This window comes from Stegodyphus dumicola, chromosome 3, assembly GCF_044657685.1.
Source record: "Stegodyphus dumicola isolate Sdum_Otavi_A_Nest chromosome 3, ASM4465768v1".
Classification (NCBI taxonomy): domain Eukaryota; kingdom Metazoa; phylum Arthropoda; class Arachnida; order Araneae; family Eresidae; genus Stegodyphus; species Stegodyphus dumicola.
In genome coordinates, this window is record NC_140770.1 from 20,165,088 (window position 1) to 20,193,081 (window position 27,994).

At 32.7% G+C, this 27,994-nt stretch overlaps 1 protein-coding gene across 1 annotated transcript; it reads right to left on the reverse strand.

Annotated features, from left to right (window-relative positions):
* Positions 1-910: 910 nt before the first annotated feature.
* Positions 911-27,888, reverse strand: LOC118182007 (uncharacterized). The gene is made up of 5 exons (XM_035351265.2): positions 27,644-27,888; positions 21,295-21,515; positions 13,783-13,897; positions 4,181-4,424; positions 911-1,275 (listed from the first exon to the last, which is right to left on the reverse strand). The coding sequence occupies exons 1-5, from the start codon at positions 27,762-27,764 to the stop codon at positions 960-962; spliced, it is 1,017 nt and encodes a 338-aa protein (XP_035207156.2). The 5' UTR covers positions 27,765-27,888; the 3' UTR covers positions 911-959.
* Positions 27,889-27,994: the final 106 nt, after the last annotated feature.

The window sequence follows — 27,994 nt, forward strand, 5'->3', positions numbered from 1 at the left end:
TGACCTGTCTTCGAGAACCTTCTGGGGCAAACCGAAAAGAATTCGTTCCAGAATGTTCTCGCTCCGTCTATGGCAGGGATGACGAAGAACCTATGGCACACGTGCCACAGTCGGCACCCCGAGCCTCGTTAGCCGGCACGCGACTGAAATATTACTTCCTTAACCAATAATCATAATAAAATGATACTGTGTAATTTAAATAAGTGTTTTAGTCTGTTCTTGAACGTTTCACTTATTTACTTATCGCATAATGCCACTGCCATAGGGCCTAAGCCTAGATATAAGATTTTCATATATCGCCATAGAAATGATATACATATTTATTTACCCTATTTAAGACGTTTCAACTGCTTAGGCCAATCATATTACCTGTTACATGGCAGAAAGAATACCCCAAAGTTGAAGGAGATAATGTTTCGTAGATTAATTCCAATTTATTGCAGACTTCCGGTGAGTTTTAATAATTAGATAAAAAGATAAATTCCAGTTTTCAGATCTACGCATTTTGAGGTAACTACAGAATAATTCTAATTTCATATCTTAAACGGAATGGCATGCGGCCATTCCATTTTGGGCAAGCAGTCGCAAAAAGTTTCCCCACCACTGTGGTATATCGCAAATGAGCAATTTCGCGTCAAATCTGATAACCCTGCTTTCATTTTCTGCTGCTTGTCATTTTCTGGCAACCCTAAACCCGTTTTGCGGAGAAGCTATCTTACCGCGGCTGGGCGTTTCGTAACAGTATTTTAAACCAGACATTTCTTCTTTTTAAAGTATTAATGGGTATTTATCTCGAGATTTTATGGAGTTCGTAATTGTCAAAATCAACGAGTCCTTAAATTTTATACGTACGTTTTATTTACGGTTATAAAAATGAAACGTAAGTCAAAATATTTATAAGACATATTTATTTTTCCTTTATGTATGTAGTCTTAGAAGATATCGATAAGTATGCAAGTTTAATCCAGCATCAAATCAAGATAAGTTTTCAGATCATCTTCGATTGGTAAATCAAATATTCCTCTTGGCAACTGAAAATTGGAATGTAAAAGGCCTCGCACAGCACATCTAGACAAATGTTTTAACGGTGGAGGCTGCTTGAAGCGATTAAAAAGAGCGGGCAGTACATGATATCTGCCTACTAATCGTACGATATTTGTAAGAGGAATGTTGAATCGTGCTAACTGCTGCTCTGCGAAATAAAAGTCTGCGTAAGGGATGGTTAGCAATACAATTTGAAGCATAGCGGCTTTCCGATGGATTCTTTGCCAATACCTTCAAAAAAGGAAAGAAAAGAATACATATTAAGAGAACATTTTAAACAGAATTAACTTCTTAATGAATAAAAAAAATCTGAGGTGTACACCACATGACTTCCTTGTACGGAATATTAAATTATACGCATTTTTTTCTTGAATTTCACTTAAATTGATAGGATTGAATTAAATCTACTTCGTCGACAGCGCATAAACGACAATAAAATAAATGCACTTTTTAAAATTCACTATATTTGTTTACTATAACGGCATTCTGAATGCACAAAATTTATATCATTTGAAGAATTATCGTTGCCACATTTTCTATTCAAATACTATAATAAAGCTAAAACGATGCATGAAAGAAATTAAGCAAAAAAAAAAAAAAAAAAAAAAAAAAAAACAGAAAAGAAACAGTTTTTCACAGACGATTTAGTATTTCTCATTCAATTAATTCAGTTCTCACTTCGCGAGAAGGCAAAAATACATAAAAACTCAAAATATCTATATTAAAAATTACGAAGTAAATCTTAAACACTTATTTCCTCGAAAAAAATCCAGAAAGGATTAAGCATGATTTAATTTGCAATAATAAATGAAGGCGTTATTTTTGTGTTGCGAAGCTTAGTCTCTCTAGATTGACAACAAATCTACAATTCTGCTGTTTCAAATATAAACAAATATGTCAGACATGTTATTTAAAACTTAACCGCACTTAAACAGCTTTTAAATTGTTGATAATTGTGTAAATATTGCTTCCAGAATTACGAAAGGCATAAGAACCTTAACCGGAAGATAAAAACAACATAATTTAATCATTTTTAAAGCAAAAAATGAACAATTTGCAAACATAAAAGAGTAAAGAAACTGAGATCACTGAGCCGGGTAACAGAGTGGATATATATATAAATATATTGAAATAGAAATTGAAAAGATAATAATTAATTGGTTGTAAGGCCTATTTGGTCTTAAAAATTTTGCACATACGTTTGGTGCGGCCGATTGCAACCAAAATACGAGGATCACATCTACATGTTATTGCAGTCCTATATACAAAATTTCAACGTTCTGAGGCTACTCGTTTTTGAGTCATGCGAGATACGTACGTACGCACGTACGTACATACGTTCGTACAGATGCCACGAAAAATTCTCTTCAGAATTAATTTTAAAGAAGATTTATAATTTTTTTTTTTTTTGGAGGAAAAGAGTCTTTTATTCTGTCCTTACGTACAGATATCACGTAAAAACATCGTTAAATTGCATTCGTTAGCGGTCAAAATGGATATTTTCGTTGAAATATGTTGCCTGAAACTTTTCACAATTACAATACTTCCTTTTTACTTCGTACAAGGAAGTAAAAAAATCGGAAAGCTTTTAGATTTTATAAATATTACGCCCAAAGGGGCGTTTTGTGTATTACTTTTAATTAATAAATATCATGTTCTTTGCACTTAAAGCATAAAATTCAATTCAACAGCAACATCAGTAATTTTAAAAGATCATATCTTCAGAATTTCAGATACACAGTCTCACGCGCTGGAGAAAAAAATTTTTTTCCTTGTACAGTGTTGCCATTGGGCGCTTTGAAATCGTTGAGTTTCTTAATCAGAAACTCATAAATGCTGTACAAAATACGAAATAGATAATTGAAAAATTCAAAATTTGGGCTTTCATTTGCCCCTATTCGGGTGGAGACGTACGTTATTCAAAATTTCATGGCTTTAAGTACCGTTGTTTTATCACAGTGTGTGAAACATACATACATTTATGCAGATTCTTCATTATTTAATTTCTTAAAATATAATACAGGGCGATAATATTTGGTGGGAGCAATTTCAAAAGTGATTTTTGTCCATAGCGATGATATGGTTCTCCCTGTATTTGTTCCTGTCCTGTCCTGTATACTGGTCGATATTTGATTATTTTCTAGTGTTAAAAGCTTAAAATTTTTAAATATTAACTGGAGCTATTGCTTCAATTCCTATTGTTAATTTTTTTTCATTTATTTCTTTTATTTTGTGTTATTTTTGTCCTTTGGAACGCTGCGTAGTTCCAGGAGATAAAAAGGGGAAATTTGCCCAGAAGGACTATTAATTTCATTTTGGCATTTTACGTCGTCCATTATAAAACGGCGTTTCGCTTTTCAAATTGTTGCCACCAAATATTAGAGCACTCCATTATATATAAGGAAATTAAATAATGAAGAATCTGCATGAATATATGTAAGTTTCTCTCACTGTGAAAAAACAACCATACACAGAGACATAAAATTTTGAACAAGTAGCTCTCCACTGGAATATGGGCATGGAATTTGGAATTCGTTTTATTATTTATTTTACATCTTGTGAAACTTTAACGAATTTTTGATTAACAAACACAACGATTTCAAAGCGAGCAATGTACAGGAAAAAAAAAAAAAAAAAAACATTTTTTATCTTTCGCACGCGAGACTCTGTATCGGAAGTTCTAAAGGTATGTTGCTTTTAAATATTTTGTGAGATTGCTGTTTGATTGAGTTTTATGCCTTAAGTGCGAAGAACATGATATTTAGTAAATGAAGGTAACACACAAACTGTTAAATAAACGTCCTTTCGGGAGTAATATAAAATCTGAAAACTTTCTGATTTATGTTTTAAATTTTTTATTTGTCCTCGTGTTTTTGTATGGATCAGCCTATGTCAGCCTTAAAATCAGACTCTGCTCTAGTTGAGCGGACTGGGCTATACATACACATAAGTAAATAACGCAAGCTAAAATTGAGATAAATTACGCAAGCTAAAAGAGATAAATTACGCAAGCTAAAATTGAGATAAATTACGCAAGCTAAAATTGAGATAAATTACGCAAGCTAAAATTGAGATAAATTACGCAAGCTAAAACTGAGAAAAATTACGCAAGCTAAAATTGAGATAATACAATCACCTGGCTTTCCTGTATTCCCTGATATGCCTGACATCCAAAATCTTCAAAATATTCAGAGAAATATCCAATAAGACATCTTTTAGAACATGGCCGAGAATCTGCGAGGTCGCATTTATTCTAACTATGTCAACACCGTGTCTGGCTAAGAACAACAACAACTGAGGATTCTTCAAGTAGTCTATAACTTCCAGTATTGTCATCTCTGCAATGCAGTCCTCCCAAACTTGGTCCAGAAAATGTTTTCCTAATGCAATTAGATAAGAAAATTTTTTAATTCTTTTTATAAAGCATGCAGTTACATATTACAAATTAGAGACAATGTTTCATCAAACGAGTAATTCTTTCTTATGACTATGAAGAGACATTAGGTGTTTTGGAAGCATGAGAGATGAAAAATGAGCAATTCCATTGCCGGGGCTCGAACCACGGACCTCTTGATACTCGCCAAGGGTGCTGACCACTACACCACAAAGGCATGCTAAGAAGGCGGAAGAAATACCTTATATACTCTCTCCTTTCCTAGGGCGAATGGGGATTAGGGGACCCAAATCCTGGTGGTGGAGAATCATCAGCCACCACCTTTTTTTAGTTCGGCTGTCACTGTAAGGACATTAGGTTATTTCGAAGCAGAAGACGTGAAAAATGAGCAATGCCTTCGCCGGACCTCTCCATACGCGCCGAGTGTGCTGACCACTACACCCCGAAGGCATGCTAAGAAGGCGAGAGCAATACTTTATAACTAACCTAAATGACTCAGATGACTATCATAATGACACAAAGACAGGGGAAATCTAAAAACCGTCGACGAACTCAGACAGCGTAAAGTCGCGATCACATTATGTTTCGGCTATGCGGGACTTGACGTCGAAAGGGACAATTCTCAGAACCCGCACAATTCCAGGAAACCCATATAGTAGGTTACCATTTTCACTTACTACAAAGACTTGAACGCCAAACACTAATCGATTATTGCTCAGATTGGGATCACGTGAGGCTTCAGAAGCAGAACTTTCGTCTAATTGGTTGTCTCTACCCGGGACGCATATTTCACAAGTGCACATCAGAGTAGCCACTGAGGGAGGGGTTTCGAAAATGGACCAATGAGCTTCTATTGCTCTTGCGATGCTAAATCTTCAGGCATGTCGTTTACGTTTTAATTTGCATTTGTTTCGCGGTAAAATATGTATGGCGTAGTAGAAGAAAATCTCGTAGTGCTTTCGTTTCATGAGTTTAATTAATCGCTGACATTTCACTTTCGCGATTTTTATCACGCATTAATATCTGGATTGATGTGCACGGCATATTATCCCTCCTTACAGCGAGAAAATGATTCAAGCTACAATTAGCCTCGAATATTATGCATTTACTTAACACCTGTGGATTAAAAAAATTCAAGTGTATAGTTTTTTTTTCTTAAATAATTTTTCATATCGACTGCAATAAAAAGTGCTGACTTCTATTTACATACCGTATATACCCGCGTATAAGTCGACCCCCCACTTCGACATAAAAAATTCGTAGAAAATAAGAAACCCGCGTATAAGTCGACCCCCCACTTCCGAAATCGATCGAGAAACTTCGAAAAAAATTTTTTTAAGTACTACATTTATTCAAAATCATCTGAGAAAAAAAAAAGTAAATATACGATAAAAAATACCTTGGTAAATAAACAAAATCAAAATCCTTCAACATCCGATTCATGGTCAGATTCGCCAAACATTTCATAGAACTCTTCTGTCGTCATTGGCTCGTCATCGTACATATTTTCAGTCTCGAACTCTGTATTGTTACAATCACTACTAGAGCCTTCGTCGTCATTTTCACTTTCAAAAACAGCATCATCTTCCGTGCCGTCTAGTTCGTTGCTGATACAACATTTTTTAAATGATTTTATAATCATTTCAGAAGGTATTTCGTTCCAAGCATCTTTAACCCACTGAGCAATTAATGTAATATCGGGCATTTTAATGTTGCCTCCCTTTGTAAATGTTGGTCGACCGGAACTAATCCACTTTGCCCAATATTTTCTAACATTTACGTTGAAGGGCTTATTGAGGCAGACATCTAGGGGTTGAATGACGGATGTCAATCCTCCCGGAATTACGGCCACAGTCATTTTTAGGGGAAACTTACTCTAGCTAAAGTATGAAACTCTGTGATTAGTTCGTCATATAATTTAAGTCATGAAATTACTTCAAGTAAGTGACTTATTTGATAAGTCGTCCAATTTGAGTGCGGGAAGAAAACAACTGCATTATATAAAGAAATTTTTGAACTTCCGATTCTTTTAATTTTTTATGGCCCCGCGTATAAGTCGACCCCCCACTTTGAAGTCTTTTTTTTTTTGTACAAAATATCTCGACTTATACGCGGGTATATACGGTATATAATTGGTGTAAATATTTTTCTCATATGCATAGTTTTATGTAAAGATAGCATTTGGGCTCACATGTTTATCACATACTTCTTTCTTCATCTTATTAACCACTTATTACGTAATATTTCACATAGATATTTTTGCGGAGTATCCATAATGTGTTTGTATTTATTTTAAATTCTTTCAACCAAGTAGTGAAATCTTCACATTCGGTTACATTTGATCTAACTTCGCAATGAAAACTTTCAGAAGTAATCGACGATACTTTAATTATTTTGTACAGAAAAATACGTGGCAAAATATTTTCAACCATTTTGATTAAATCTTAAAGCACACGAAAGGTTATGTGTCATGACAGAAATATTGCTGGATGCCTATTGGTCCATCCTAGAAGCCACACCCTCGGTGGCTACACAGATGTGCACTTGTGAAATATGCCCCCAAGACTGAGGTCCAGCCGACACATTTTCGGTGAGGTTTTGAAAAAATCCCGCGTAGCCGCAACATTGTTTCCGTGGTTAGGCGGGACTCTTTTTCTAGGAATCCTCCCGTTTAAACCAGTGCTACCAGAATCTCGTTTCTTAGAAAAGTCCCGTCTAACAGGGACTGTAGCCATGTGTGATAACCTCTTAAGAGCTTTGGAGTCAATCCGTCTCGGAAGGTATACTGAGTCAGCAGACATTTTTAATGCAATTATTGTACCGTAATAATATAACTAGTGTTAACCAGTATCTTCATTTGTTTCACATTTTGATTTCAAATTGCCTGTACGCGCTGGAGGGATTTATATTTATTTTAACTAACAATTTAAAGCTTGAGTTTAGACCTTTCCTGTAAACCTTCATTCCCCTAATTGTCAGTACCAGAATAGTTAAATACTGTAGCGCGCGGAAAGAATGCAAATTTTCTACTTTGAAGGAACTAGTTAAAAGCCGAGTTTCGGTAGCTGAAAGGGAGAGTCAGGCTTTAGCTACCGTCTCTGCCATAGGTACGTTTGCTTATTGCTGGTTCAAGTGGCTTAAGGGGGCTCATACACTTTAAACCCCTCATGATCTTCAAATATGTGACTGTTGCAAGAATTGAGATATTTTATTTATTTTAAAAGCACTTACTTCCAACGTTTTACAAGTGACTACATAATATAGCTGCTTTGAAAACTAGTAACCAGACAGTTTGTGTTGCCACAAATATTTTTGTAATTTAATCCTCTTTGTGACAAAATATTTCGCCATGTTTCCACCTTGCGCGCATGATATTTTAAAAATGTCTAGTGGTACATACTTGAAATTGGATGGAATTTATATGGGCACTATTTTCTAACTGAACCAAAAGTATGATAAATATTTAATACTGAAAAATTTTATGGACGAAAACATTACAAATTTTTTTAATAAAATACATTTTATAATCTCAACTCCAAATAAAATAAAAATTTAACAAGAAATTTTTAGAATTTTAGGTTCACAGTAGTTTCTAAGTGTTATAAAAGCTATATATTAATTATGGAATTAAATTATGCAACAGAATATTTTAAACTGTGCGCGCAAGGTGAAAACATGACGAAAAATGTTGTCACAAAGCGGATGAAATTATAAAAATATTTGTGGCAACACAAACTTTTTGATGACTATTTCAGAAAGCAGCTATATTATGTAGTCAGCTGTAAAAAGTTGGAAGTAATTGCTTTTAAAATAAATAAGTTATCCCAATTCTTGCAACAGTCACCTATTCGAAGATCTTATGGGTTTTAAGGTGTATGAGTCCCCTTAATTGCATTGCTTTACTGTCGCTTTTTTAGAAGGGGGTTAAAGTTACGGGATCTCGCTGAGCCCTGTAGGCTAGTTTTATCAATTCTTAATATTTCAACTTAAGTTTCAATTATCTGACGTTCAGTTACCGCCCAAGTAGAGGCGATGTTTCTGAGCATCGAACTGACGCATTGTAAATTTTTCCAGATTAAGATTTAATAAATAGATAAAGATTTAATAAAGGTTACTTTAACCTTTCTCCTGTATAGTTTCCTGCTACTCCAGTTCTACTAGACTCCAGTTCATTCACTAGATTCTACAGCCCATTTCTTACACAGAAATCCCAGCTGACTGAAAGTCAGAGTCACGCACAGTTACCAAATTAGTGCATATTTCGTACAGTGAAATCCTTCTGGCATTACAGCACTTTAACGCAATTGCTTCGTGATTAAAGCAACATTGAAACGCATTTGAAAGCTTTCTAACGACAAAAGATTATTTCTGAAATCGCCAATTTATTTTTGAAACTTCCACAGAGGATGTTTACACATTTTTGTAACGATTTTGATGTCCTCCATGAATTTAAATATTAATTTTAAGATACAAACGTGACTGGCATCAAATTTGAATAAGGTTTCTTTATCGTCTGCAGCACTGAAAATATTTTTTTTTCTTTAAAATGTCGCTGCAAAAGAAACAATGAATCGAAGGTTATATTTTTGCTCCGTCTGAAGAAAAATAATCTTATTCAATTATTACAAAAAGATGTGAAAAGCATTTTAATATTTCCACACGTAACAAAAGTGACGTAATCAATATGAAAGTCAAAGTTTACATCTGACTGGGAAAAAGGCATAAATGTTTCAAAGGAAAATCCAGCTTCCCAAATCTTTAAATATCTCTGCAGAAACTGTGAACAAAATCATAAAATCTGACTTAAAGCTAATAAAAAAAATAATAATAAAAAAAAGATAATTAAACAAAATCTGAAATGTTTCAGATTTTAAATTACGTCCAAAGGGGCGTTTTTTAACATTTTGTGTGTTACCTTTCTTTATTAAATATCATGTTCCTCGCACTTAAACCATAAGATCCAGTGCAACAGCAATATCGCAAAATAGTTTTAAAACGAGCATATCTTTAGAATTTCCGATACAGAGACTCACGCGCTGGAGATAAAAATATTTTTTCTGCACAACGTTGCCATTGCTCGCTTTGAAATCCTTGAGTTTGTTAATCAAAAATTCGTCAAAGTTTTAAAAAATAGGAAATCGATCATAAAACAAATTTCAAATTTCAAATTTGGTCTTCCACATGCTCATATTCGTTGGAGGATTACGTTATTCAAAATTCGATGACTCTATGCACCGTTGTTTTATCACAATACGAGAAATATACATACATTTATGCAGATTTTTCATTATTTAATTTCTTCAAATATAATGCAGGACTCTAACATTTTGTGGCAACAGTTTGAAAAGTGAACCGACATTTATGAGTCCGACGCAAAATGCCAAAACGAAACTAATAGTCCTTCGGGATTCAAATCCCTTTGGACTAATAAATAAATAAATAAATAAATAAAATAAAAAATTAAATTAAAAATAAAAAAATAAAAATATTAAAATAAATAAACAAATAAAATAAAAAATAAATAAAATAAAATAAAAAATTTAAAAAATTAAAAATATTTAAAAAAATAAAATAAATAAATTTTAAAAAATATGATGTTCATCGCTTAACGGCGAAACATGTTTCTTAACGTCAGACTATGTGCAAATTGATGTATGAAAATTATTTGGCAGGTGAAAAATAGAAATATATAGTAAAAATTGATGAGGCTTGGATACATTACAATAGAAAAATGTCGCCTTACTACCAAAAAAGAGGAGGAAAAGACTGAATATCTTGGTTCAGAGAAAACAAGGAAAGTTTTTCTAAAGGTTTTATGGTTTTTACTCATTCTTATAACGGAAAACTTAAAATAAGAAGAGAAAAATGTCAAAATTAATTCGGATTACTAACAGAAATACGTTTTATCACCTATTTTTAAACATGAAATTCCATTCCTTTCTGAAACAATCTTCACTATATTAAGTTCCATCAGGATAAGGCTCCGAGGCATACCTCTAATTCTACTGCTCCGTTTATTGAGAAAATGAGAAATGAAACCAGAATTGAAATTATTCTCTTTAAATACACCCCACTCGAGCCTCTGATGTGTCTCCTATGGATTACTGAGCATCTGGAATTTTAAAACAAGTTCTTTATAAGCTGCACCCCAAAAACTGGATGGGCTATGGAAGATTGTAAGGGAGGAGTGAAAAAAAAATCAACCTTGATGTTTTAGAAAAGGACTTTTATCTTGGAAACCAAGATGACATATGATAGTTCAACAAAAGGCCTATCAAACTGAACATATTACGAAATAATATTCTAAGATTTTTTCATATATAAATCTTTGCAAAATCGTTACAAAAATGTGTGAACATCTTCTGTGTATTTGTGCCTTTTTATACTCGTATGTTCCTTACTTTTATGAACAGTTTAGTATCACTATCTTTGCATTTTGTTCTTATTTCTTGTCATTTATTGTGAAAGATGAATAAATGAAGCTGAGGCTATAATTAATTAACATCTACTTGAGTTTTGCTTTCCTGTATAAGTCCAAAAGCTTGAAGAGTAAAATTATTTAAATGTTTTTTCAATTAAATTTTGTTGACTGTGACTGGTTCTGCGAGCGAATTTAAACGTAATTAAAGCAGTTTCGCCATCTCTTGGCAACATAGTGAAACAGAATTAAATATCGCGGTTGTACGAAGAAATCTAGTTTATATTTTAGCAAAACTTTCTTCTTAATATAAGCTTCCGAATAAATAAACGATCATCAATTTAATGCAGACATTTCACAGTGAAATTCATATTCATCGGAATTTTGGGTTTGCTTTTATTTAAGAAAATACAACTACGACATAGAACGACAACTAGTCCAAAAACTTAAAAAAAAAAAAAAAAAAAAAAAAAAAAAAAAATACGCGCATTGGATCGTATTTTTTAACGTTTTGTGTGTTATTGCACTTAAACCATAAAATTTAACTCAACAGCAACATCGCAAAATAATTTTAAAATGAGCATCTCTTTAAAATTTTCGATATACAGTCTCCAGCGCTAGAGATTATTTCCCCCCCCCCGTACAGTGTCGCCATTGCTCGCTTTGAAATCGTCGAGTTTCTTAATTAAAACTTTTAAAGTGTTATAAAATATGAAATAGGTAATAAAACAAATTCCAAATTAGGGCTTCCAGATGCCCATATTCTATGGAGGATTCCTTTATTCAAAATTGATTGGCTCTAGGTACAGTTGTTTTATCACAATGCGAGAAACATACGTGCAAAATTTTTCTTATTTAATTTTTTTCAAGTATAATGCAGGGCTCTGATATTTGGTGGCAACAAACTGAAAAGTGAAACGCCGTTGTTTTATAGTGAATTAATGCAAAGTGCTAAAATAGCCGTTAATATTAAATAGCCATTAAAATGCCAAAATTAGCTATTAATAAATTAATAGCCGTTCTGTGCAAATTGCCCCTTTGGACAAAAAAAGGGGGGCATAAATTGAACTAGTTACAAAACAGTTACATAACTGAAAGTTCTATGTGTCTGCATATTTTAATTAATTTAGAGTAAAAGTGGCCGGCGAATCTATCTTAAGTTAAAAGCCCAAGTGGTGGCTTTCCTGTAAGCCCGAGAAGGGGCCAACTGTATTATTTCTGAGTGAATAAAAGGGTATTTTAACCCTTCTTTGAACACTTCTTTATAATTTTAGTCGCTACACTCTTCCTTAAAGTTCTAGTAGCCAAGGACACGTAAATTAACTAGAACTTTAGAACTTATAGTGTATTTTATTATTTTTATGATTATGTAGTAGCAGTTATATTATTATATATATATTGCTTATTCTTTACAGATCTAGATATTATGCTTTATTGCATCATATAACTGTTCGTTTACATCTTTTTTGTATCACTGAGTTATTTACTTATTTCTTTAAGCAACATACATTGTGGTAAGTAACGTACAACATATTGTTACATACGTCGTGGATCACTGAGTTATTTATTTACTTCTGTAAGCCTCGCGGCATATGTTGTGGAACACGAGGAGTTTTGCATTTGTTTTCCTAAATTAAAATACCTGATGTGGACACCACATGACTTCCTTGTACGGAATATTAAATTATACGCATTTTTTCTTGCATTTCATTTAAACTTATTAGATTGAATTAAACCTACTTCGACAGCGCATAAACCATAATAGAATAAATGCAGTCTTTAAAATTCACTTTGTTTACCATAGCGACACTCTGGCGCTAGGTTCACTTAACAGTATTATATTTCGTTCATATTATAACTCAGAATGCACAAAATTTACATCATTTAAAGAATTATCTAATCGTTGCCACATGTTCTATTCAAATACAATAATAAAGCTAGAACGATGTATAAAAGAAATTAAGCAAACAAGACAAAAAAGAAACAGGTTTTCACAGACGATTAAATATTTCTCATTCAATTAATTAAGTTCTCATTTCGCGACAAGGCAAAAATACATAAAAACTCAAAATATCTGCATTAAAAATTACGAAGTAAATCTTAAACGCTTATTTCCTCGAAAAAATTCCAGAAAGGATTAAGCATTATTTAAATAATAAATGAAGGCGTTATCTTTGTTGTTGAGAAGCTAAGTTTCTCTAGATTGGAAACAAATCCGCTATCCTGCTGTTTCAAATGTAAACAAGTTCAATGGCCGCCATCAAAAACATTATTAGGCTTAGCGGCACTTAAACAATTTTAGAATTATTCATAATTCTAAAAATATGGCATACAGATTTACTAAAGGCATAAAAACCTTAACCGGAAGATAAGAACAACATAATTCAATCATTTTTAAAGCAAAAAATGTACAATTTACAAACATATAAGAGTGAAGAAACTGAGATCACTGAGCCGGGTAACAGAGTGGATAGATATATAAATATATTTATATACGTTTGGTGCGGCCGATTGCAACCAAAATACGAGGTGCACATCTACATGTTATAGCAGTCCTATATACACAATTTCAACGTTCTGAGGCTACTCGTTTTTGAGTTATGCGAGATACGTACGTACGTACGCACGTACTTACGTACATACGTTCGTACAGACGCCACGAAAAATTGTCTTCAGAATTCATTTTAAAGCAGTTTTATAATTTTTTTGGAGGAAAAGAGTGTTTTATTCTGTCCTTACATATAGATATCACGGAAATACATCGTTAAATTGCATTTGTAAGATACAAATGGGATATTTTCGTTGAAATATGCTGCCTGAAACTTTTCGCGATTACAATACTTCCTTTTTTACTTCGTACAAGGAAGTGAAAAGGTCTAAGATTTTCTCTAAAGAGGTTATGAAAATAATCAAGGTTTCTTCTTACCCTGCTCAAATGTAAGTCTTGTTCTGTTGGCATGTTCAATAAAATAATGGATTGCAGAAAATTTAGAAGGCTCTTGGTAAAGTCCACAAAACATGCTTTCGACAAAAAACGGTACCTGTAACAATTATTAGTAAAAGACTAATTCGAAAAAAAGAGCCTGTTGAGATATTCAGTAGAATTATCTGAAGTACAGCGTATTTCAAACAGAATATACGTATTTGGAATGCATATATTTATTAAACTGCATGACATACGAATATGAAACTTTACACACACACATGTATGAACCTCTCAAGTTCAGATTACAGATGTTCAATATGTCCTCCAACAGAGACACGAACGATATCACATCGATACTCAAATTCCTCCCATAATCGGGCAAGCATGTCCGTCGTCACTGATGCTATGACACATGGAGGTAAGAAAGGAAGGAGTGGCCAAATCGGCGTTAGAAGTGAAGCACTGCTCCGAAGCTTCGGTCACCAGATGGTGTGTTTTTTGTTTACATTCAGAAGCTCCCTTGACAGCTCTCTGATAATATTTCGACACACAGTTCCATACAAATCGAAAAACGGGACACTTCCGCATGAAAGACATATTCCTAGTATCACGGATAATAGCAATTTGTATAGTTTAGCGACATTTACGCAAAAATCACATCTTGGTTATTTTTCGATAATTAACAACAGCGATTTTGATTATGAATTTGTTTGATGTGAATTATTCATCTTCTACAACTGCAATCCAAGATCTTCAAACAAAGTTATCAATCTGTTTACTTAAGAATCACATCTCCCGCACATTCTATATCTGCCTAAGAATATTTTCATCGCGATCCCATTAATTATTTGCACTCTCCTACACAAGCCACATGCCAATGAGCCTATTAATCGTAAACTCTTTCCTATCCGCTTTTTGCTTTAGTGTTTGTATTGTGTATAAAAAAAATTAGGAAGCACTTCCGCAGAGAACCCGGTAAATGTAAACATCGCCAACTTTGGCGATAATAGTTCAAACCTGGTAACCTAGCTAATTCATCCTATTCGTTTATGCGAAGGTTGTCGTTGTTCGCATTTGGAGATTTATATTATTTTTCTCATATTTATTATTATTTTTTCTGAATTTTTTAACAACGAATAGATAGAAATATTTTCGCATAATTAAAGAAGTTTTCGTCGAAAGATGCCGGTTCTCGGGTCGTCAGTTCGGGATCAAAGGAAGAAATTATGGCGGGAGGGGTGAATGCTAATTTGTAACATGGCTGTTCACGTTATGTTCTTAATTATTAACAGCTGTAAGCACGCAGAACCATGAGGTTTCCAACCCCTATGATAATTTTAAAATGTATAAAGTTCTAGTTTTATTAAAAATGCTACTGAAGAAAATTTGATTACTGTTGAAGGTTATTTGTATTGTGAAATATATTATGAAAAAGGATAGGTATTTGTTTCAACGTAAAATCTTTAAGCTGTATGCAAGTAACTTGAAAAAAAAAATACTTAAAACTATGTAAAATGGATATATTAAAGGTCATGCATTCATTAATTTATTACATGGGCATGGCTCTTACCGAAATACATCAATCAACAGGCAAAGTACTTAATAGTGAAAAAAGACATTTGTAATAGAAATATTAGTATTCTATATGAATTAGAGAAAATACATATAAGTATATTGTAAACGTAAGTATAAGAATACTAATTGTTATTTTTTAAATGAATTTAATACATTGTTTTCTGTGCTAACTTGAATTTAATAGAAATTTATTTTCGTATATCACGTTTAACCTGTTAGTTTCATATCTACATACTTATTATCTATGAATTTTTACTACCATTGTCTGCTAACTTGAATTTACATCACTAAAAACCACGTTTACAAAATATCACGCTTACGGCTCGGCTCATTGGCGAGTAAAACTGCAACTGCGCCAAAGGGTTCTTTCCCGAAGCGCCAACGGGTTCTCTGCGGATGAAAACCCAAAAATTATAAAAACCAAAAAAAGTATAAAATATAAAATACAAAAAAAAATTATAAAAACCTAAAAACTTATAAAAAAATTATGATACTTAAGTTTTTATTTTCTCATCTCTATCCCTAAATTTTCTCGAGCCTGTGGCTCCCTCTATTGAGCATCAAGTAAATCACTTATGCCAAATTTTTCCTATTTCTGCTCACTTTTAGTAATTCTGATGTGGAGGTACATGGTTTTGAACCATAGGCACTCCGAAAATTGCAAATCATTGGCATTGGAATTTGTTTTATAAAATTCTAAGCTGTTGAACTATAAAAATATAGATTTTAGCAAAAACGTTATGCTTAAAGAATGAAAAATACCTCGCCGTACCTTTAAAACTGTATACATTTTTCGATGCCCTTAATACAGTATTCGCTACTTTTATTTTATGTTCCAGAAGCCAAAATGTTTTAAATAAAATAATTTTTTTTCACATCCACATATTATTGTAACATGTACTTTTTAAAATTAGTCTAAATTACTTACTTTACTCGAAAAATATAGTGACTACACAGAAATTAAAGAATTCCACATGCCGGAAATGAAAAATATGAAATATGTATGGGTACCTGCCTTTAACAAAATGCGTAAATATTTATTAAATTATTTATAAATGTATTTGAAATGAAGAATTTATTCATTCATAAATAACTGTGAAAGTTACTGTGAAGAAATCTAATTATTAAATGTATCTAAATTTATAATGATTATAAACATTATCTAAATATATAATAACCTTAACATTGAATTGTAAACATAAATTGACATCCTCTTGACAAATACGTTATAAAACTATTTAAGCTAGAATTGTTCGTACTGGAAAGCAATCTGTTAAAAGGTATTGTAAAGCAATTTCTATGAGATGCGTATTTAAGAAAGTAATAAAGAAGAGTTTTGGAATATGTATTGTTGAAATTATGAGTGAAAAAAATCTAATAAGTATAATTAAAAGAATTATTCCCCTTACATTTTAAAATAAGTCAGTTACAAGTTTTAAATAATGTTTAAAAAATAATCCTTACTTTATTCCCTTTCAGAAATATTCAGAGAAAGTTAAGCACTATTTAAAGTATTTCGCTATTAAATTAAAAGTGCTCTTATTTGAAATGGGCCGAATAGAGCATTAATTATAAACTGACTGACAGTTTTCGATTTAAAAGATGCCTTAGAAGCTAAAAAATCATGTCATATTTGAGAAAGTATTTTAGGAAGAAGCTCTATAAACAGAAAAGTAATAATGCATAATTTTAATAATACAATAAATTTTGATCTTAATTTTTGTAATCGTTAACAGAATCAAATCAAATTACCTTAATTTTTTTTTTCTAATGCAGTTAACGAAAACTTTTGAAAATATTTCAAGTTAAATCATTCTGAGCAAACTGTTCTGTGAAAAGTATAGCATTTAATTCCGTTCAGAATGAAATGTTGTTTAAAAATGTATTCTTTTCATATACTTAGGACTCTGAAGTATTATAGAAAAAGAAAATATATATAGTAAGACCCCGCTTAACGCTGTTTCGGTTTAGCGCTCTTTTGTTTCAACCCGGGGATTCCACGAAATCGCTCGCAGCATACGGGGATTCCCCGAAATATTATGCAGCGATAGGTTTCAAATACATAGCCGAAAGAGTGTACTTGTATTTCTTGTTTGGTGCGGTATTGTACAGACATATTTTGAAGGGGTAAATGTGGAAGATGTCGAAGAAATAATTCAAGAAGCAGCGGCTAGTCTTTCTAATGATGAGCTCAAGGAATTAACTGAACAAGAAGAAAACAAAAATGTTGACAGCAGTGATTCAGAAGAAGAGCAAAAAGAACTTTCGATGGCGTTTGTAAAAAGGAGTTTGTCTACCATAACTGAAATAATGGATCAATTCATTGAAAATGATCCGAATTTTGACAGGAGCTCAAAAGTAAGGCGTGGTGTTAGAGATGCTCTATCCGTTTATGAAGAACTTTTAAGAGAACAACGCAAAAGAAAAAGGCAAACGACATTAGATGCTTTTGTCACAAAAAGGCAGAACACTGAAAACGAGGAAGGCTAACTAAATATGACTGACTTAGAATTTTATTTGTTTTTTTTAAGAATATTCGTTTTGTTATTTATATTTTGTTTTTATTTTTGCAAGAAATAATAATGTGGTATTAATTTGGGCTTTAAGAAATAAATGTTTGGTTTTATTTTTATTAAAAAAACATACTTTTTAAATTTAATACCTAATGAATTTCCTAGCCATCTTCCCCTAACCCCAATATTTACATGTAAAGATAGCCTCGTTTAGCGCTGTTTCGCATTACGCTCTACTTTGATGGAACGTATCCCTCGCGTTAAGCGGGGTCTTACTGTACATTTATATGCATATTTACGACGTAATTACAAAATATTTACATCCGATCGTGTCAAAACCCATTGAACTCAATGGTAAATTAACCCAATGTTTTGGTCACCAAAGAAGGGATTGCCAGTGCTTCAAACTAGGGTATGGGGAAACCGGTTTAGGGACACTCCATCTAACTTCCTACCTCCACGCTATGACAGTACGGATGCGGTTCTTCACCTCTTCCAGGTTTTGTGGGAGTGGTGGTACATAAACGTTGTCTTTAATGAAACCCCACAGGAAGAAGTCACAGGGTGTCAAACTCGAGAACACAAAATAATTTCTGCTTCAGAATGCCCATTTTAAACATGTGACGGTTATCACGCAAAACAAGTGAACAAGTAACTCACATGTAGCGTTGAACAACTAGTCAACAAGACAACTCACATCTAGCGGCTATTAATATACATTAGACTAAGTATTCGTTTCGCCAATAGCCGAGCCGAGGCGCAGTGGTCGATAGTTTGGACAAAATAACACATTGTAATACGTATATTCTTTTTGAAACACGTTGTATATGACTATATACTTCTGAGTGTTACTATTTCAATTCATAAAACATTTCAGTTCATTTTTTATTTGCAAAATTTTCCCTTTAAATTCCTCAAAGACAGAGTGACGACTTCAAAATTTTCAAATAAACTTTTAATCGTACTGAGCACTAGTAAAGTTTAAAACTACATTTTAATCGTACTGAGTTGAGTAAAGTTTAAAAAACTTAATCGTACTGAGCACTAGTAAAGTTTAAAACTAAATTTTAATCGTACTGAGCATTAGTAAAAGTTAAAAAATTTAATCGTACTGAGCACTAGCAAAGTTTAAAACTAAATTTTAATCGTACTGAGCATTAGTAAAGATTAAAAAATTTTAATCGCTCTCAGCACTAATTTGCTAATGTTTAGTACGATTAAAAGTTTAAAACTAACTTTTAATCGTACTGAACATTAGCAAAGTTAAAAAAATTTAATCGTACTGAGCACTAGTAAAGTTTAAAACTAAATTTTAATTGTACTGAGCATTAGTAAAGTTTAAAAAAGTTTAATCGTACTGAGCACTAGCAAAGTTTAAAACTAAATTTTAATTGTACTGAGCATTAGTAAAGATTAAAAAATTTTAATCGCTCTCGGCACTAATTTGCTAATGATCAGTACGATTAAAAGTTTAAAAATAACTTTTAATTGTACTGAACATTAGCAAAGTTAAAAAAATTTTAATCGTACTGAGCACTTGTAAAGTTTTACAGTAGAAAAGTTTAAAAATTACTTTAAATTACCTCAAATAATGAACTAAATCAAAATTATTTTTGAATGAACTTAGCTTGTGTTTCAGCTAATTACGTGAGCTTTATGTAACAATTATCTAAATATTCCATTCTAACATAACTTTATTATAAATGTCTTCGACTCATAGTCTCTCTTTCAAGAGTTTACATTGAATTCGTAGCATTAATTAGCAGATTAATACTTAGAAATCTAATTATGAAACTATGGGTATTTGGTAGCATATATGTTTCAGGTTAGGTAGATTAGCTTAATCTTCTTTGGCTAATCTAAAGAACTAATAGCAGCTAGAAAATGTTTAATTGTTCTGCGATTGCAATTAAACTCTTGTGAACAATGAAATTCCTAATATTTTGTGAAAAAAAAAATTCACTTGTTTTCGAGAGAACATCACGTTTAGCAAGAGACGTCAGGAATTCTAGGGTACGCAGAGTTAAATATTTTATGCTAAATCAAATTTTGAAACCATTAGTATTGATAAAATGTTAGAATTATAAAACCTACCGAAGATTTAAGAAACAAATTCTCTTTGTCCAGTGTAACATAAAAATAGATCTCCATCACTGACTATGTCATGACTTAACAGAATACTAAGAAGAACACAATTCTTGTTTACTTTTCCTTTTTTTTTTTTAATTTTGAAATAAATAAATATTAAAATAGTATTCGAAAACGGAAATTACTTTTTACACGGAAAGTCAGGGTTGTTCTTACGCACATGCAGCCATAAAATATCATAAATTAAAAAGAAAGAAGGAAAATCGGAATGAGCCTTGTCTTTCTTAAGAAGGAAAATCTGGAAAAGAATATTTGATTCTTATTTCTATCTGTTACTTCAGAAGGCCATCATAACTTACACGAAATTAATACCAGCAATGCTGAATTTCTATGAGTAATCTTAACTCCTGTTTCTTACATGTAACATCTAAGTGTCCCCAATTTTACGAGCAGTTTACAAAAACTATTTATTGAAAATGATCCCCCCCCGTCATTTTTACGATCTCACAGCATTACACTATTGACCGAATGTTTATGACTACTGAATACAGGCTATTCGACCCGTGTTGCATCCCAGATGAAGGGGCTGGCTGCATGGTCGGTTTTCAAAATGTATAACACAAATACGAGTCAGTTTCCCTTAGACGGTCCTCCACGAAGGCATCCCTTCTTTCAAGCAGATAGTAAGTGGTCTACTTTGACATATTCAAGTGACATATCCTAACCGCAACGTGAGTATTCTAACAGATAAGGTATCAGGTAAAAACGAAGTACATAATTTTTTCAAACAGGGAAACTTGTTTATTTAGAAGTTTAAAGTGAAAAATATAAAATTTGTTTGCCTTTACATGTCACGCTATTGTGGCATTTTTATGAAATCATATATTTTATATGAATGATTTATGTAAGTACCTTTTTACATTATGTACATTGATAAATAAATGATAATGCATTTTTTCAGCAAATTACTGTAACGCTCTTTACTCTTACATTAATTAAGTAAGTATTAATTAGCTAAGTTTTAATTAAATCCCTAGAATTAACGAATGATTCTTTGGAGTGCTAAACATGCGCTCACAGCATGGGAGATTCTGGTGTTTAAAAAGCGTCCCATGCAGCATGAGAAACAATTAAAATGCTCTGAAAAAAACTAGAACTTGCCTTAAAACTGAGGTACAGTGGTAGAAATCTGATGAGTATTAAACGAAGTTTCGTAGAATATTGAAATTCAAAACCTTTGAATTCCATGATTGATACCAGCACATTTAGCACACTTAAATCATCCTACTTGCTAGCAAAATTACAGTTCATAATATATGAAATTTTTAACACATACGTCTTCATCTTGATTTCGCTGCGTGAAGCGAAACAGCAGGTGCAGGAAGTGACCATTCATTTCAAAAACACGTGATAAGCATGCAGACACCAGATTTGAATCTTGTATATTTAATGCATAGCAGGTATATGCGTCCGAAACGGGATCCGTGTCGCCAGAGGCCAGATCGGTGTTCCCAGGCGGCAAGCTGCCGCAAAAGCTTTGTAAGCTTGCTTTCAACTCTAATTAGGCAAAACAAAAACAAAAATTTGAGAGCTTTTAAGATAAAACATAAGATAAAAAAGATAAAATAAAAAGATAAGATTTAAAAGATAAAGTAAAAAAGGTAAGATAAAAAGATAAAATAAAAAGATAAGATAAAAAAGATAAAGTAAAAAGGATAAGGTAAAAAGATAAAATAAAAAATAAGATAAAAAGATAAAATAAAAAGGATAAGATTAAAAAGATAAAAAAAAGATAATATAAAAAGATACAATAAAAAAGATAAGATAAAAAAGGCATAAATATGCACTGCAAATAATGACAATAGCCATATTAAAAACCAAAAAAAAAAGTTCTTGATTAAGCAATATTAATTCATAGTAATATGAAAAAAAAAAATCTCATGTGTACATCACATGCCGTTTTTATATGGAATACTAAATTATACGCATTTTTTACGGCTTTTCACTAAAAATTATTTCCTCGAATTTCATTAGGGATATATTTCTCATTCAATTAATTCAGTTGCCACTTCGCGTCAAGGCAAAAACACATAAAAACTCAAAATATCTCCACTAAAAATTATAAAATATAGAAAAACATAAAACACCAAATGCAGTTAAAACAATTAAAAACAATTTTTACAATTAAAATTACAATTTCTAAGCAAACACAAGCATTTCGGCCAGCAGACAGCTTTAGCGGTGCACAAAACTGTAAGTTTCCTGGCCCCACTCGGCAAAAAGACACTTAAGTTGCAGAAAGACTTAATTCACTATTCTTTTACGTTTCAAATATATAAGACCCCCCCCGGGGAAAGCGATTAGAAATACGATTAGAAATGCGATTGATATTATGATTGGTGAATAAAATCGTAATTTTGCGATTATAATTCATTTTATTCTCAGTTTCTTGGGCTTTCCCAGTAGCTCGGGTACCTTGGCGTGGTCGGGGGGGTCCCGCTTTCCAGAAGGTCGAAATCCTGAGCTTTATGAGCCTACTACTTAACTGACATGGTGTGAACCTCAGGGTACCCAGTCAGTTGCCACCAGTAACCCGGGGTCTCCCCCGGGGTCGCTGGGTAATGTCCCGCTGCGACGGGCTCGCCCAAGCGACTGGTAGGAGCATTAGACGACCGGTGCTGCCTGGGGTTTTTTCTCCAGGTGGTGCGCTGCTCTCCTGGAGGGTAATAGTGAAGGTTGAACCTCCACGATGTGCCCACATGGAGGTAGGAAGTAAGAAGGAGTCGCCCTAAACAAGTTTCCCCGTACCCTGCTCTGAAGCACCGGCGATCCCTACGTGGTGACCAAAACATTGGGTCATTTACCATTGAGTTCTATGGGATTTGACGCGTTCGGGTGTAAATATTTTGTAATTACGTCGCAAATATACATATAAATGTATATATTTTCTTTTTCTACAACACTTCAGAGTCCTAAGTATGTGAAAACAACATATTTTTAAACAACATTTCATTCTGAACGGAATTAAATGCTATACTTTTCTCAGAATGGTTTAATTTGAATGAAATATTTTCACAAGTTTTCGTTAATTACATTAGAAAAAAACAAAAAATTAAGGTAATTCGATTTTATTCGGTTAAGGTACAAAAATTAAGATCAAAGTTTATTGTATTATTAATATTAAAATTATGCATTATTTCTTTTCTATTTATAGAGCTTCTTCCTAAAATACTTTCTTAAATATGACATGATTTTTTGGCTTCTTTTGAATCGAAAAATGTAAGTCAATTTATAATAAATGCTCTATTCGGTTAATTTTAAATTAGAGAATTATTGGGAAAATAGTATTTGACTTTCTCTGAACATTTCTGAAAGGGAATAAAATAAGTTTTTTTTTTTTTTTTTTTTTTTTTAAAAGTATTATTTAAAACTTGTAACTGAGTTATTATAAAATGTAAAGGGAATAATTCTTTTAATTATACTTATCAGATTTTTTTTTTTTTTACCCTTCATTTCAACAATACATATTCCAAAACTCTTTATTACGTTCTTAAGTGCGCATCTCATAGCATTTGCTTTACAATACCTTTTAACAGATTGCTTTCCAATACGAACAATTCTTGCTTAAATAGTTTTATAACGTATTTGTCAACAGGATTTCAGTTTATGTTTACAATTCAATATTAAGGTTATTATATATTTAGATAACATTTATAATCATTATAAATTAGATACATTTAATCATTAGATTTCTTCACAGTACTATCACAGTTGTTTATAAGTGAATAAATTCTTCATTTCAAATACATTTATAAATAATTTAATGAATATTTAAGTATTTTGTCAAAGGCAGATACATGCTTTTTGCAAGCACATGCATAAATACCCATACATATTTCCTATTTATCATTTCCGGCATGTGCAAATCTTTAATTTCTGTGCATTCACTATATTTTTCGTGTAAAGTAATTTACACTAATTTAGCATACACCCGAAAGTTTTACATAAAAAATATATATGAATATAATTTGAATGAAAATTATAAGTATTATTTTTAATACCCACTCAAAGGTCAGTTTTTCTTCAAAATTCTCCCACGATGGCCTCTCTCTCTTTAGGCAGATAGCCCTTGCATGCGTTACTCTATTTAATAAAAACTTAATCTGACCTATGTGTCTAATTACAAGTATTTTAACATACATAATTTTATATTTACATTTAGCCATGAAGTTTCAAACTTTTCAAATCTTCTAGAAAATAAATTTTGGCAGATCTCTTTTAGCAATTTTCTTAAAATCTATATTTTTGTAGTGCAACAGCTTAAAATTTTATAAAACAAATTCATAATCAAAATCGCTGTTGTTAGTTATCGAAAAATAACCAAGATGTGATTTTTGCGTAAATGTCAGTAAACTATACTGTCAGTAAACTATTATCCATCACACTATGAATGTTTCTTTCATGCGAGAGTGTCCCTTTTTCGATTTCTATGGAACTGTCGTGATCAGAATCATTTTCATCAAGAATTTTGTCAAGCGAGCTTCTGAATGTAAACAAAAAACACCCCGTCTGGTGACCCAAGCTTCAAAGCAGTGCTTCACTTCTAGCGCGGAATGGCCCCTCCTCCCTTTCCTACCTCCATGTGTGCCCAAAGGGGGAGTAGACCTGTAGGGGGCTTAAGTTCCCGGAGCAGGGAAGCCAAAATCCTCTAGTCAGTTGCCACCCTAGAATTCGAACTTTATAATATTTGCATAATTCTAATGATCAATCCATCATCATGGATTCAAAAGACATTCTTAAAGAAGGACAGGCTTATATAGCCAACCCTGAAACTATTCTAAAAAATAAGGCCAGTGGACTAAATAGAAATGTGGCCGCAGATATTAGGCATCAGTTCCAACTGATGTTCAATTTACTCACGGAGCTATGTGTCGAGATGGCCCAATTAGAAGGCCAACTACAAGCCTCAGCAAATAAAGAAAGAGAAAAGGACTCATATGCGGACGTTCTAAAACGCCCAACACGAGATCGTTCTAGATCAAGAAAAGCAATTTATTACCATCCTTTATCCCACAAAGGAAGGGAATAAAACTGAATCACTCAAGAAAAAAGTGCTAAAGACCATTGATCCTTCAAAACTCCACATCGGAGTTAAACGAGTTAAACAGGTTTCAAAGGGAGGACTATTAATTGAAACGAACAAAGAAAATGACTTAGAGTACTCGAAAAAGAAATCAGTTCTGCACCAGAATTGAAGGAGGAGCTCCAAATAGTACGACCATTAAAACGGTCTCCTAGAATAATAATTTACGATATCCCAAAGGATATCACAAAAGGCGAGCTATTGGAAGCCCTAAATGATACAAATATGCCTGCTATGATTAAAAAAATTAGACTTAGCCGCACATAAACAACTTTTAAATTGTTAATAAATCTACAACTATTGCATGCAGATTAACTAAAGGCATAAAAAACATTAACCAGAAGATAAAACAACACAGTTCATGTATAAAATGCACAATTTACCAACATATATAAGTAAATAAAACTGTGCTCCCTGAGCCGAGTAACACTGCAGCCGTTGCAGAGCCTTGCAGATTTTTTGCTCCTGATGAAAAAGGACCTCTACCTATTTGCCCTCAAAATCGATTGAGATCTTGACCAAAGCTGAGCCGAAAACAAGGTTGTTGTTTTGGTAAATTTATGTAACTTGTACCAGTCAAAGTGTGGATATGCGATTATAAAAAGTCTAGGTCTATCTGTAATAAAAGATGGTAGTTCTTTAAAATGAAATTTGAAGACTATATGAGATTTGTATTAGATTGTTGTTCCCACTATATCCTTCATTCTCAAAGGTCTCAGATGTTGACACTTTTTAAACCTAGTATTCGCGGCCAATTGCAACCAAAATGGAAGGTGAACAAATACATGTTATAGCAGTAATACGTAGAAAATTTCAACATTCTGAGGCTACTCGTTTATCAGTTATGCGAGTTACATACATACATACGAACGTACGTACATGTGTACGCCAAAAAAAAAAAAAAAAAAAAAAAAAAAACTCTTCTGAGACCATTTTAAATCAGGTTTATAATTCGTTTGGGGAAAAAAAGGTGCTTTATTTTATCCTTAAGTACAGACGTCAAGCAGAAACATCGTTTAATTGCATTCGATAGCGGGCAAAATGTATATTTTCGTTGAAATATGTTACCCGGAATTTTTCGTGACTACAATACATCCTTTACATTGTACAAGGAAGTAAAAAGGATGAATGCTTCATTTTATTTCTTGTTTTTAAAATGAGAAAAACATACTGCTCCATTCTTAAATTTTCAGATACCATATGGAAATATCTTTTTAATAAACATGCAAACTTTGGTTAGCCTATATTTAAGGGTGCCCCTTGGATTATCGCCAAGTTGTTGTTTCAGTTATGGTAACCTGAGTATTTGAATGGTATGAAAGCCTATTATGACGTAATTGGTTGCGTGATTGCGGTGAATTTGACTGGTGGGAAAATATTTGTTGGATGTCAGTTAGGAAGCATGTCACGTATTGTGTGCCTTGCATAGTAAAAATGGTTGCCGGTGATAAAGTGGGTTTTTGGTGGTACAGAACGAGAGGGCGGTAGGGTTGTGTTTTTATTTTTATTTATTTATTTATTTATTTTTCAAGTGATTGAGGACAAGAAAAGAAACTTTGTTTTGGATGTAATTCAACGGAATAATAAGTGTTCTGTTTGTAAGAAGGAAAGGCGTATGGTCCGAATGTAAAAATCGTTCAGATGGCTTTGAATGGGTTTGTCTCAAGAAAGGTTCAAATGGTCACCATATAAAGCGTTCATGGTTAGAGGAAAGATTGTGGATACTGTTAAGGAATTTTGTGTGCCACAGACACAGAAATTTCTATATAAAGTAAAGAGATATTTTCTTTGTGTAGTGCGTATGTTACTTCGTTGTTTTTATGTTACTTCATTGTTTGATTTTAAATGCAGTTTACTGAGATTATATATTTTTTGTTTGGCTCTAGTGCAGAATTTGGTGCTCCTTCGGTTTTAAGTGAGAATAGATTTATGTGTACATGGACAAAGTCAAGTTAGTGCGCAATGCCGAGTTTGCGTAATTCTCTGACTTTTTGTAAGTGAAAACAGAGGTCGACTTGTACATGGATACCGAGTTTGAGCAATTCTTTGACTTGTTATTTTGGCTTAGTGTAGCGACGATTTTTAATGCAAAACTCGCCGCTTCAGAAGTTTCAGAGTTTGCAGTGGGCGGAGAAAAGCCAGCGCAGGGCCAGGTTCCTAAGCCCAGACAAATTAAGCGTCCAAAATGTAAGCAACAACCATAAGTCAATCTAAATGTCAAGTCTTCCCTTAACTGTGGATGATTTTTTTTTTCTTCTGTGTATAGTTAAAGTGCATTTTTCTGAAAGAGATGATTCGATCCCGAAAAGAGACATACCGGAACCCAAACATCAACATACAATTTTAATCACTTTAATTAGAATGCTAAAAAAGATACAGAATGTTAAAATGAGTTTTAAAAAGATAAAAAAGTTTAAAAGATAAAAAAGAAGTTAAAAAGATAAGAAAGTTAAAAGTTAAAAAGATAAAAATGTTAAAAGTTTAAAAAGATAAAAAAAGTTAAAGATACAAATTAAAATGTAACTGAAAGAAGCAGCGATACTTTCATATTTTGCAAGGAATCCCCGATAACTGGTTAGTGGTCTGTTTCTTAGCATTCTATTCAGTTCCAGTAAAGCTTCCTCGGGATCTTCTTCGTTAATTTCGTTATTCTCCCAATCCATTGCGTTGCCTGAAATAATATTGTAAAGAATTAAATACAGTTATGCTGCATGATTTTCGTTATATCGGTGATATATTTCTTTGTTCAGATGTGAGGACAGGCTAATCTATGCTATTAAAATCTGTGCGCGTCTATCTGTTAGTTTGTTTGTTTGTAACATAATCTCCGGAACGGCGGAGAGTTGATATTCGAGAGGGATACCTCCGGATTCCAAAAATTCGTGGAAAACCA

Excerpts from the sequence above, each read along its gene's own strand:
- LOC118182007 (XM_035351265.2), bottom strand. The coding sequence starts at position 27,764 with ATGGATTGGGAGAATAACGAAATTAACGAAGAAGATCCCGAGGAAGCT. Across the intron at positions 13,898-21,294 it reads AGCGAAATCAAGATGAAGAC|GTACCGTTTTTTGTCGAAAG; the intron begins GTATGTGTTAAA and ends TAATTGTTACAG. Across the intron at positions 1,276-4,180 it reads AGGGAATACAGGAAAGCCAG|GTATTGGCAAAGAATCCATC; the intron begins GTGATTGTATTA and ends CCTTTTTTGAAG.